General features: G+C 40.0%; 1 protein-coding gene across 17 annotated transcripts in view; it reads right to left on the reverse strand.

Moving 5' to 3' along the window:
- anks1b (ankyrin repeat and sterile alpha motif domain containing 1B) overlaps positions 1 to 13,223 on the reverse strand; it is an 831,451-nt gene that overhangs the window by 426,210 nt on the left and 392,018 nt on the right. For 16 of the 17 annotated variants that reach the window (XM_068059073.1, XM_068059064.1, XM_068059059.1 and 13 more), the window contains 2 exons: positions 9,242 to 9,538; positions 7,584 to 7,659 (listed from right to left, as the gene is read on the reverse strand). In XM_068059073.1, the coding sequence (XP_067915174.1) occupies positions 7,584 to 7,659; positions 9,242 to 9,538 (373 nt within the window). Of the gene's footprint in view, positions 1 to 7,583; positions 7,660 to 7,931; positions 8,209 to 9,241; positions 9,539 to 13,223 lie in introns of those variants that run through there. The other variant, XM_068059071.1, reaches the window with a different exon arrangement.

The raw sequence follows: 13,223 nt of genomic DNA on the forward strand, positions 1-13,223 counted from the left end.
TCTGCATATCGGAGCTCTACAATCTCTCACCATTTAGATAATATGATTCTTTTTTAATCTTCCTGCCAAAATGGACATTTTCATATCTTCCCACATTATACCCCATTTGCCAGATCTTTGCCCACTCACTAAACCTATTTATATCCCTTCGTAGCCTCCTTATGTCCTCTTCACAACTTACATTGCTACCTATCTTTGTGCCATCAGCAAATTTAGTAATCATACCTTCGGTCCCTTCATCCAAGTCATTTATATAAATTGTAAAAAGTTGAGGCCCCAGCACGGATCCCTGTGGCACACCTCTCATTACATCTTGCCAACTGGAAAATGACCCATTTATGCCTACTCTCTGTTTCTTGTTAGCTAGCCAATCTTCTATCCATAACAATATGTTACCCCCCCTAAACCATGAGCTTTTATTTTTCACAATAAACTTTGATGTGGCACTGGTTTCCCTTTATCCACAGCACGTTACTTCCTCAAAGAACTCCAATAAATTGGTTAAACTTGATTTCTCTTTCACAAAACCATTTTGACTCTGCCTGATTACCTTGAATTTTTCTAAGTGCCCTGCTATAACGTCTTTCATAATAGCTTCTAATATTTTCCCTATTACAGATGTTAAGCTTACTGGCCTGCAGTTTCCTGATTTCTGTCTCCCTCCCTTTTTGAATAAAGGAGTTCCATTGACTATTTTCTAATCTCATGTTACCTTCCCCAAATCTAGAGAAATTTGGAAAATTAAAACCAACGCATCAACTATCTCACTAGCCACTTCTTTTAAGACCCTAGGATGAAGTCCATCAGGACCCAGGGACTTGTCAACCCGTAGTCCAACAATTTTTCCAATGTCACTTCCCTGGTGATTACAATTTTTTGAGTTCCTCCCTCCCATATATTTCTTAATTTACAGCTATTTCTGGGCTGTTACTTGTATCCTCTATGGTAAAGACTGATGCAAAATACCTGTTCAAGTCATCTGCCAGCTCCTAATTATCATTTATTAATTCCCCAGACTCACTTTTTTTTCATGGGATGTGGGTGTCACTGGCTAGGACAGCATTTATTGCCTATCCCTAACTGTCCTTTCTATAGGACCAATGCTCACTTTGTTAACTCTTTTCTTTTTTAAATATCTATAGAAAATCTTACTATCTGTTTTTATATTTCTCGCCAGTTTTCTCTCATACTATAATTTTTCCCTCATTAAGTTTTTAGTCATTCTTTGCTGCTTTTTATATTTTCATTCGTCATTAGTCCATGTTTGGACAAAGGCAGCAAAGAGCTGAATTCCAGAGGTGAGGTGAGAATGATTGCCCTTGACATCAAGGCAGCATTTGACCGAATATGGCATTAGGAGCCCTAGCAAAATTGGAGTCAATGGGAATCAGGAGGAAAACTCTTGCTGGTTGGAGTCATACCTAGCACAAAGGAAGATGGTTATGGTTGTTGGAGGCCAATCATTTCAGCTCCAGGACTTCACTACAGGAGTTCTTCAGCATTGTGTCCGAGTTCCAACCATATTCAGCGGCTTCATCAATGACTTTCCCTCCATCATAAGGTCAGAAGTGGGGATGTTCACTGAAGACTGCACAGTGTTCAGTACCATTTGCAACTCTTCAGATACTGAAGCAATCCATACCCACATGCAGCAAGACCTGGGCAACATTCAGGCTTGGCCTGATAAGTGGCAATCTTCTGACCTGCCACCCGTCTTTGCATAATTATGCTTTTTCTTTACGTTTGATACTATCTCTAACTTTAGTTAATCACAGATGGTGGGACCTGCCCTTGGAAGTTTTCTTTCTCGTTGGAATGTATCAATTCTGTGTATTCTGAAATATCCCCTTAAATGTACGGCATTTGACAAGGTCCCATGTGGCAGACTGGTCAGTAAAACGAAAGCCCATGGGATACAGGGGAAGGTGGCAGGTTGGATCCAAATTTGGTTCAGGGACAGGAAACAAAGGGCAATAGTCGACGGACGTTTTTGCGAATGGAAAGCTGTTTCCAGTGGCGTTCCACAGGACTCAGTGTTGGGTCCCTTGTTGTTTGTGGTATATATTAATGATTTGGACTTAAATGTGGGAGGCATGATTGGGAAATTTGATGACACAAAAATTGGCCTTGTAGTTAATCGTGAGGAGGAAAGTCGTGGACTTCAGAATGATATCAACGGTTTGGTTGAGTGGGCAGAAAAGTGGCAAATTGAATTCAATCCAGAGAAGTGTGAGGTAATGCAGTTGGGGAGGACAAATAAAGCGAGGGAATACACAATGAACGGGAAGATATTGAGAGGGGTAGAAGAAGTGAGACCTTGAACTGCATGTCCACAGGTCCCTGAAGGGAGCAGGACAGGTGGACAGAGTGAAGAAGGCATATGGATTGCTCTCCTTTTATTAGCTGAGGTATAGTGTACAAAAGGGATGTGATGCTGGAACTGGATAAAATGCTGGTTAGGCCACAGCTGGAGTACTGCGTACAGTTCTGGTCAAAACATTACGGAAAGGACATAATTGCTCTGGAGAGAGTGCAGAGGAGATTTACAAGAATGTTGCCAGGGCTTGAAGGTTGCAGCTATGTGGAAAGATTGAATAGGCTAGGGTTGTTTTCCTTAGAACAGAGGAAACTGAGGGGTGACTTAACTGAGCTGAACAAAATTATGAGGGGCCTAGATTGAGTAGACAGGAAGGACCTGTTTCCTCTGCAGAGGTAAATTACCAGGGGGCACAGATTTAAGGAGATTGGTAGAAGGATTAGAGGGGACGTGAGGGAAAACATTTTCACTCAGAGGGTGGGGAGTGTCTGGAATTCACTGCCAGGAACGGTGGTGGAGGCAGAAACCCTCAACTCATTTAAAAGGCACCTGAAGTGCTTTAACCTGCAAGGCAATGGACCAGGTGCTGGAAGGTGGGATTAGATTGGGCAGCTAGATTTTTCAGCCAGTGCAGACACAATAGGCTGAATGGCCTCCTTCTGTGCCGTAATTTTTCTATGGTTCTAAAACGTGATTTGTAGGAGCAAGGAATTTTGTGTTCTCAGGTGCATCTGATTGACTGCCTCTATTAACGTTACTTCTCATACTTTGCTGTGGTGTTGACCACTCTAATGCAGATGCTGCAGACAGGCTCCCTTCCAGGTTACCGAATGATAATAAAGAGACCTTCATCACAAATGTATAAACAAACTGAAAAAAACAATTAAAATGATAGAACAAAAGTCAGTGCTGCATTCACATACAAACAGGCCGAGTCGTACATTGTAATCAAGTCCTAAATATGGGAAATTAGTGAAGTTCATCATCATTCCAAGCCCATTCTATTTCCAAACTGAGAGTAGCGCAGTGACAGGAAGGCTCAAATACAGTCAGTTAATGCATTCCTGCTGTTAAAGATGAAGATTCAGTTATAGTTAAGGAAACTATTTTACAACAAAAAATTCTACGCACTGTATTCAATTATAAGATTATTTCTGTAGTTGAAGATACTAAAAGTGAAAGACTGAAAAAAGGTTGAAAATATGTCTTTCCAGAGGTCGCCTACAGCCTGTTTCTGGTCCAGGTCATTTTATCACCCCAACTGAAGAAACTACTCTCTTTTTATGCCTTGCTAGCCCAAAAATTGATGCTTAATGTGCAGTTTTGAGATCAGAATATTTAGCAGACCCAGCGACATCTTGCTAAGTACCGAAAGTGAGGAAAGAGTTATAGAATGCAGGTGCCTCTGAAGTAGTGCAGCTGGAATAGTCTAAATGGGATAAAATCATAGCCATAGGTTGGTAGGTGAAGAAGGGAGACATCTGGCAGGTTGAGTTCAATTGGCTGTAATGTGTGTATCTTCCACACCTGCATCTTATGTAATCCCAATGTGTGGCTATGAGTATGAAGGTGTAGCTAATTGTCAATAAACCTACAAGCGTTCTTGACTGCGTGTTGGAACTCATTAGTAAAACAGGCACAGTACTGCAGCCTTTGTTGATAAACTGAAACACAAACACATTCCCAACACCACAGAACGTCCTTCTTTGAACTCAAAAAATTGGCTGCAATTGGCCTTGAAGAAAATCAAGTTTTTAATACCTGTACTTTAACAGCTTATTTGTGCGCCTGAACACTAAAGGCATGATTTTTAACCCTATGTGTCCAATTTCCCCTGAGCAAGGTGCGTGCTTAAAATCGAACGGGGGTGCTTCTGATGTCCTGCCATCTTAAATTCTAACCTGCTTTTCTGAGCAGGCAGCAAAGACAGTTGCCTAAAGCTGCCAGGCTCCTTGTTCAAATATCAGGCCCTGACTGCAATTTTAACTGTGAGAAACCACTGTAACGTTCCTGCCAGATGAAGCCAGCAAGCCTGCCAGTAAGAGGCTCCAGACAAGACAGTGCATTTGAGGCACGTCTTTTTACTTTCCATCTGAGACCAGAAGGAACAAGTTGAGGCCAGCCCTGTTCCAGGCATCCCCCCTTCCCTCCTGCAAGACACTCCATAAACCCCTTCCCTATGGCTTGACTTCCTACCGGTTAGCCTTCCTATTGTGCAGCCTAAAACCACTCCTAATTGCCTACTAGCTGCCACTGCCCACCCATTAAAGGATGGATGGCTAATGGCAGCATGCAGATGAAGCCCAGGAGTTAAAATTACCTTGGTCTTATGCTGCCGAGGTCAGGGAGAGAGTTGTCAGTGTTCACCCACCCCCTGTAAATCCTACCCCAAGTTAAAATTGCAACTTAAGTTAACTTAAATCTGTAGCTCTCAAAGCCATCAGCTTATTTCAAAACTTCTCATGTGCATCCAAAAATGAAGAAAATCATTTTGGATTGATTAATTTTAACATGCTCCTGTCCCACTATCAAACTCACTTGACTGGTTTTGACACATCTCAGTTCTGTTATCAAATTGATCTAATTGGTGAATATTGTCAACTTTTAAACTGAGCTGACAAAACCAAGTTTTCCTGTGAAACTCAAACTAGTTGCTGTATTAGTTGAAATGCTGTCTTTCAGCTTAAAATACTGACAGTTAGTATGAATGTCATTGTTAATCCTTGGGGTGCAATTACTGGATTACTTTGATCTATTGCAATGTGTTTCTCAGATTTGATTTTATTCCCATTCTCATTTGGTGCAATTTTCTTCCTTTTTTGTTGTTTTACATTATTTGGGGAATTTTTGGAAATTATTCCGCAGAACATTCTTCCACTGTGGATATGCCTTTTTACCTTTTTCTGTTTGCCTGAATCCATTTCCATTTGTAACATGGACTAGTTTATTCAGGGTGATGTTCTTCAGTGTCAAATGCTCTAACTTTCCTAAGGGCCGTTAACCACTCTGCGGGTAAAGTGTCTTTAGTCTCACTAAATCATTGATCATGCAAGTGTGGAATGCTTTCTTTACCCATCTTTCATATTTTTTCACAAATTGGTCTGTACTTGTTTATATTCTGGGGTTTATTGCAATGGCATGAATTCCTAACAAGAGAATATCCTTCCCTGTTTCATTCCAGTCTAGTGTTGATCTTATCAACTGTGGAGCTCATAGAATGGTTACAGCACAGAAGGAGGCCATTTGGCACATCACGTCTGTGCTGGCTCTCTGCAGGAGAACCTCATCTAGTTCCACTCCCCTACTTTTACCCCATAGCTCTGCAAACCTTTTCTCCTCAGATAATTATCCAGTTCTCTTTTGAAGGCATTGATTGAATCTGCCTCCACCACACTCTCAGGCAGTGCATTCCAGATCCTAACTACTTACAGTGTAAAAATGTTTTTCTTCATGTCACTGTTGCTTCTTTTTCCAATCACCTTAAATCGGTGTCCTCTAGTTCTGGATCCTTCAGCCAATGGGAACAGTTTCTCCCTATCTACTCTGTCCAGACCCCTCATGATTTTGAAAACCTCTATCAAATCTCCTCATAATCTTCTCTTCTCCAAGGAGAACAGCCCCAGCTTCTCCAACCTATCTACGTATCTGAAGTTCCTCATGAATCTTTTCTATACCCTTTCTAATGCCTTCACATCCTTCCTAAAGTGTGGTGCCCAGAACTAGACACAATTCTCCAGTTGAGGCCGAGCCAGTGTTTTATACAGGTTTACCATAACTTCCTTGTTCTTGGTACTCCATGCTCCTATTTATTAAGCCCAAGATCCCATATGCTTTGTTAACCACTTTCTCAACTAGCCCTGCACCTTCAATGGATTCTTATGTATAATAGTGCCACAGGGATCAAGCAACCAGAACCACAAAATCACAAGAGAGAGAGAGAGAGAGAGAGTGTGCAAGCTTAAGTAACATTTTCTGAGTCCCCACATCACTTGCATGGCCTTGTATGCAGGGTGTCTCATCGCTGCGTGCAGTCTTCCATCTCTGAACGTCAATAGACTGAAAATCACAAGCAGCACAACCATATCGTGAGGACTCAGAAAATTTTCTCCTCTGTCTCCAGGTTTGAGTGTGTCACAGAGACTGGCCCCTTTCTCGTACATATAGTTTTATAACATGTTAATCTAATATTGTCTTTTATGATTCACTGTTACCTCCAATATAGATTGGTTGGACAATGTTAGTACAACATTACAATAGGTACCATTTTGAGTTGGGCGATTTCATTTTTCAATGGGACTATCTACAAACCCCCAAAATGTAATTCAAAACACCAACAGTTCCGAAGAAGGGTCACTGACCCGAAACGTTAACTCTGCTTCTCTTTCCACAGATGCTGCCAGACCTGCTGAGTGGTTCCAGCATTTCTTGTTTTTATTTCAGATTTCCAGCATCCACAGTATTTTGCTTTTAAATTCTATTCTACATGGGTTGCTGTTGGAAATTTAGAGTTGTTTCCCAAGACTTAAGGTTTTGCACTGGTGTTTTACCATTGAAAATAATGGAATCTTCACCAAAATTAACAGCCAGAGCTATCAGTTCTAATGTTCCATACATTTACTAAAAGTACATTCTCTCAGCCAGTTTAGAAACCCATTTTATAAATAAAATTGTACATCACACAAGTTTTCAAAATCTATTGTGCTTGATATATGATATATAATTTTGTACTACACAATATTATGGCCTAAAGTCAAAATAAGATAAAGGTCTTTCAACAAAAGAGCAAACTGACACACTCTTCACATAACTATCCTTAAGTATATGGGTGTTAAATCCACACCGTGTGATATCAGTAATGAATGCGTTAATGACTGTGTTTTTATCAAGGGCATTAACCCATATAGAATAATGTATTTTTCACAGGAATTAAGAAATATTGGCACTCAAGCAGCTATAATCAGCAGAAAAGGAGCATCAGATTAAGTTTAATGCAATATCCAACGCATCACGTGTAACAAATAAGAAAAGGACCACTATCATTTGAAGTAACAACAATGGATGTTGCTAAATGCTTCTAATTACTTACATGTTCAATTAAAAAAATAGAAAGCTGAACGTTTTTATTTAAAATAAACTGATATACCCCTGTAAATTTCAATCACGGTTATGTAAAAAAAAGCTATATTTTCGCCATATGATTTTAAACTGCCAAAAGGAAATTCTAGTGGAAAATATAAGCATAACAAGGGAGGTAATGAAATCTTACCCGCTTCCAGTAGAATTCGGACAACATCCAGCTTTCCAAACAAGGCAGCTTCATGCAGGGCACTACCCTTCTCAGTCTACAAAGCACACATGTGGATAATTTGTAACACCGCACTCCACACCACAGAATCGATAACATACAGAAATTTTAATAAATAGAACAAGTTATTATTCATCAGTCTCACTTTTACAACATTGAACTCTACTAAAAAACACATTTAAAGGTATTCTAGAGTTTAAGCACATATTTTGTTCATATTCTACTATTTCCATAAACATTCAGCCTTGATTGCAAAAGTAATGTCAGTGCATGAAACACACCAATGCTAGTTTTGACCAAAAGCATTACCTTTTGCTCCTTCGGCATCTCCAGACTGGTTGCACAAATCAGATAGTGTTGCTGTCTTAAAACTTGCCACAATAAGTAAGTGAACAGAGTCTGAAAATGAATGTGCTTGGAGTATTTTGTAGCTCAGTGCACTCCTTTGTGGTTTTGTTTATTCAGTCTTTTCAGAGCTTAATGCATATCAGTAGAATTATCTATACCTTTTTTAAACAAAAGTGGTTAACGAGATAACTGTTTAATCGAGGGCCAAACCACAGAAAGCTTTTACCAGCAGTTCGAAGTGTTGCCTTTTGTACAAAATGGATGCACAGGATGTATAAGCCTCGCCTTATTCAGCAAGGTTCTTCCTGTCTTGTTTCCTTGAATGATTAGGAATTGAAGGAAATCTCTCATGGCACACCATTTCCAGGAATTTAACTGGAAAAAACCTTGTGTGTGCTGCTAATGGAGACCTTGCAGATAATCAAACCATGCAACATTATGAGGTCGTTTTGTTTCCAAGCACATAATTCACTTCTTTAATTTACAGAGTTGTCATTTTTTCCATCAGGTAATACCCAATGAATAAAGATATAAATGTATAGTGCAGTATTTTCAAAGTCTGTGTTACATAGGCTGGAGTTGACAGCATTTCATAGTATCTTGCAGTGTTCACGATTTCACACAAGAGGTATATAATTTGCTCAATTTCTGGACAAACTGTAGAAATACCACAGCATTGTTTTTACTTAACAGATTGCCCATCCATTGTTTAAACCCTGTACATAACAGAAATTATAGAGAGATCGAAAATGACAAATATTTCATTTGAAACTTTGATGCATGCAAATAAATTAAAAATCGGTTATCCTGAAACACCATAATAATCCTGTTAAAGTCATGCAGTGTTTAATTTAACACTTGAGCGCAGTTTACAAAAAATGATTGATAACATTTTTTTTTTAAATCACTTCATGCCAGCTTAAACTTATCAGAAACTATCAAATCCAGAAGTAGAACAATATCTATGACTGCCAGCATGAAAGTCAAGAACAGTCAAAAATACTTCAGAGAATTTGCTGCATGTCTGGGATTTCGTAACTGCTTTTTTCATAAGGACCGCTCCCTATTGCTGAATAGTGCTCAAAACCCACCAATTATTTAGAGTTGAAACAATAAATTTGCAGGGCTGTACTGAGAGCAGAGCAGTGGGACTAACTGGATAGCTCTTTCAGAGAGCTAGCACAGGCACTGTTGGCTGAATGGTCTCCTTCTGTGCTGTTTTGTTCTATGATTTCTACAATCAGTCCATGGTAAACTACAATATCACCCACCTGGCAGTTCACTTCCATGCCGGCCTCCAGCAAGACCCGGACCACAGCTTTGTGTCCATTGCGTGCAGCGAGATGCAGAGGAGTATGTTGTTTGGTATTGCAGCTCATCAAATTTGGATGCGCATTTATCAACATCTTGACCACCTGCAGGCGACCATAGAGTGCAGCCAAGTCAAGAGGGGTTTCAAACTTGTTATTCCTTATAGTGGGGTCAGTCAATTCCTCTATGAGGACGGCAACCACGTCTGAATGTCCATACTGTGCTGCACAGTGCAGTGCGGTTTCATTCTCATTGTTCTGTTCGAGTTAAGAGTGGGAAAAGGAAAGACAATTACAAAGTGGTCATCAAAAATGAATTTTTCAAATAACGAAAGTGATGAAGTAAAACTATTTTTATTGCAAGATATATTACTGAAAAATATTGAAATAAAAGCATGCAACAGGAAAATAAATAATTTAACACACATCCAAAATTATTTCAAAGAAGTGTTTGGATTTAAATTTCAGTTATAGGGAAAGTGCAAAAATGTCGAAGTAATCAAAGAGGATATATCTTTCGAAAATAAAAGCCAAAATACAGGAGATGCTGGAAATCTGAAATAAAAACAGAAAGTGCTGGAAATACTCAGCAGGTCAGGCAGTATCTGTAGATAGAGAAGAGTTAACATTTCAGGTCTGTGACCTTTCTTCAGAACTCCCCCCTCCCCACCAAACCACCACAGACCTGCAGAAGTCCCAGTGAAAGCCCGAACACCTGCTTTCTTATAGCACACCTCGACCCAATGGTTGGTCAAGAAGGAAAGTGAAGCAGGAGATGAGGAACGTCCTCTCCCATCATTCTTATTTGGGCTTGGACCTAATCCAGGTACAGACTCAGTACGAGCCATCAGGTTACAAGGCAACCTGATGTTGCATAGTGAGGCAGGAGACCTGGTGCAATGGGTCTTTGTCCCTCTATACTCTTTACTGCATTTGGGAATAGAACATTGTCCATATGAGGAAACGTTCCTCTTAAGTCCAACATATTTCTAATTTGAAGTTTTTTCACAGATCCTAGTAGCACTGGGATTCAGAAATAATAATCTGTTACCATTTAATTTACAATTTTCTCTGAATAGATGTAAATTATTCTTTCCATAATATACATAAGCCTTCTGACCAGATTCAAGATAAAATATAGTAATATGAGATTTTCAGGTCAGAATCAATTCCGTAGAGCCATCAAGTCCAAAATGCAATTCCAACAAGCAGCAGAATACAACAAAGAGCATTGCCTTTAAAATGTGCAGCAGTTTTCAGCGCATGTAACTCAAAGATAATTCTTAAAATGTGTATCTTGCGTTTTCGGTGTCATGATTCACTGTCCTGCAAAATGAATGTCACCCGGTAAACAATTAACAAAGGATCTGTTGCGAAATTGAGTCAGGTCAACTTCAGTGTTCTAAAGGGGCACTAATCATAAGCAGGATTTCCTGTGTTCTTTCTTGAATAATGGAGAGGAACTGCAACCTTTAAAACTACTGATGGATGTGGATTCTAGGATACAATGTCCACACTACTTAGTAAACAGGTCCTTACGTACTCGACAGCTAACAAAGCTGCATCTCTTAGTTTGGCAAATACAATGTAAACAGATGCCCTGGACACAGGCACCAGACTCCAAGCTTACATGTCTACTGGCCAAAGTTTTAATGACCAGGCATTTTTCAAATCTAGTTACTTTCTTAGGGCTTACCATGGAATTATTAACTGGTTATTATATACATATAATGAACAAGTAAATAATTAACAAAAGCATTAATGATGATGAATTTGTTGCTATCAAAGTTGAAATAAAACTAGAAATAACGAGACAAAGCAGACAAAATGTTTAGTCAAGTTAACAGCTCATATGGAACTACCACACAATATGTACAATATGCAAAAAGTAACAAACTCCTGAGAGACAAGATCTAATACAATGTACATAAATAATAAAAAAAAAACAGAACAAGGCCATCAGTGGCATATAAATGTCCAAAATTTACTGTAATCCATGAAATAAAGAATTCGAAGTCCCAACCCAATGCCCTCTGAAATGTCATTGCGAATTTATATTTCTTCATGAAAAAGTAAGAGAAATCTTATATTAACTACAGCTTAATATATGTATTTTGATTGAAGATTATATATGACAAATTGTCTAACCTTTTAAACAGGCCCAATAAATGATTCATTCAAAACCATTTCACCATTGCATAGCCACTTTGAAACTGCTACCAGCATTTTAGAATGAGCTCATACAAGTGGGTGCAAATATTTTCGGTGCAATATAAAGATGATGCACGGGCTGCAGTGTGGCCGAAAGAAACGAAACAGAGTTGAGACAACATTATAAACCTCAACTACAAACCACAAGCAGGTTACCAACATCAACAAAAAACGTAGAAGTATTAGTGCCTTAGAACACACTCAAGGATGTTAATCTTCATAACAGTGAAGGATTTCTTATTTTTTTGTTACATCATGACATACGTTCTCAATATTTTAAGGGCACAACAACACAAAAAGTGGACCCCAAATCCCAACTCCACTTCACAGTCCCACATTAAAAAACTACCAAAAAGGTATTGTTTCATTTTCTCCTACCATTTGCTTTTTTAAAAAAAAAATTGCTCAGAATGAGATTTCTTCCGTGTGCTCTTTTAAATGAAAGTTTTTCTTCACAAATGGATATTACAAGCTTTGGGTCTGCGATAGGGTTTTTTCCCCAAAGGGAGCAGGAGTTGGCCATTCGGCCCCTCGAGCCCGCTCTGCCATTCAATAAGATCACGGCTGATCTGATTGTGGCCTCATCTTCACTTTCCTGTCAGCCCCCATAACCCTCGACTCCCTTGTAGATCAAAAATCTGTCTTACTCAGCCTTGAATATATTCAGTGACCCAGCCTCCACTGCTCTCTGGGGTAGAGAATTCCAAAGATTCATGACCTTCTGAGAAATTCCTCCTCTTCTCTGTCTTAAATGGGAGACCCCTTGTTCTAAAACTATGCCCTCAGATCTAGATTCCCCACGAGGGGATACATCCTCTCAGCATCTACCCTGTCAAGCTCTCTCTCAATCATATGTTTCAATAAGATCACCTCTCATTTTTCTAAACTCCAATAAGCATTGGAACAACCTGCTCAACCCTTCCTCATAAGACAACCCCCTCATCCCAGGAATCAGCCTGGTGAACCTTCTCTGAATTGCCTCCAATGCAAGTATATCCCTCCTTCAATATGGAGACCAGAACTGTACACAGTATTCTAGGTGCGGTCTCACCAACGCCTTGTACATTTGTAGCAAGACTTCCCTACGTTTTACTCCAACCCCCTTTAAATTTTTAAAGAAGTAACCCAACACCCCCCAAAATTAAATAAATACATTTATAAATGCCCCTTTCCCACCCCCCCAATAACAATTACATTAACTATTTGCCTTTTTCCCCCCCCAAAACACTTAGCTTGTACATCTGACCTTCCCGCCACCCCTCCACAAACTGCACCAAGTTTAAAGTTCAACCCCTCCCACCATCCCCTACACCCATTAGGTATTTTTGACCCCATACCCTTCCCCCCACACTGAAAATCTTACCTCGTGCCCCCTCACCACCAGTGTGTCGCCGTGCTTCCCCAGACGGGAATTTGAAGGCGCAGGAGTGCCGGCCACCACGCTGAGGATTGCAGCGGGCCCTCAAGATCGCAGGTAAATCTATATAAATGTATTCATTTTATTGTTTGAATATTTTAATTGAGGTCCCTTCACCCAACAGCAGGGGGGCCACCACGGAGCCCCACTGCCGCCGGCAGGATCGGGCCCGACCCTCCAGTCGCTGATGTCCATGGCGGGCCTCATCCGGACCCATCTTCAGGTCCCCCCACCACAGAACCTGATGCCTGAGGGAGAGCAAGACCCAGCCCTCTGTGTCCTCCTCACAACTTGCTTTCTCACCTATCTTTATAT

The sequence above is a fragment of the Heterodontus francisci genome, chromosome 27 (genome assembly GCF_036365525.1).
Source record: "Heterodontus francisci isolate sHetFra1 chromosome 27, sHetFra1.hap1, whole genome shotgun sequence".
NCBI classification, from domain to species: domain Eukaryota; kingdom Metazoa; phylum Chordata; class Chondrichthyes; order Heterodontiformes; family Heterodontidae; genus Heterodontus; species Heterodontus francisci.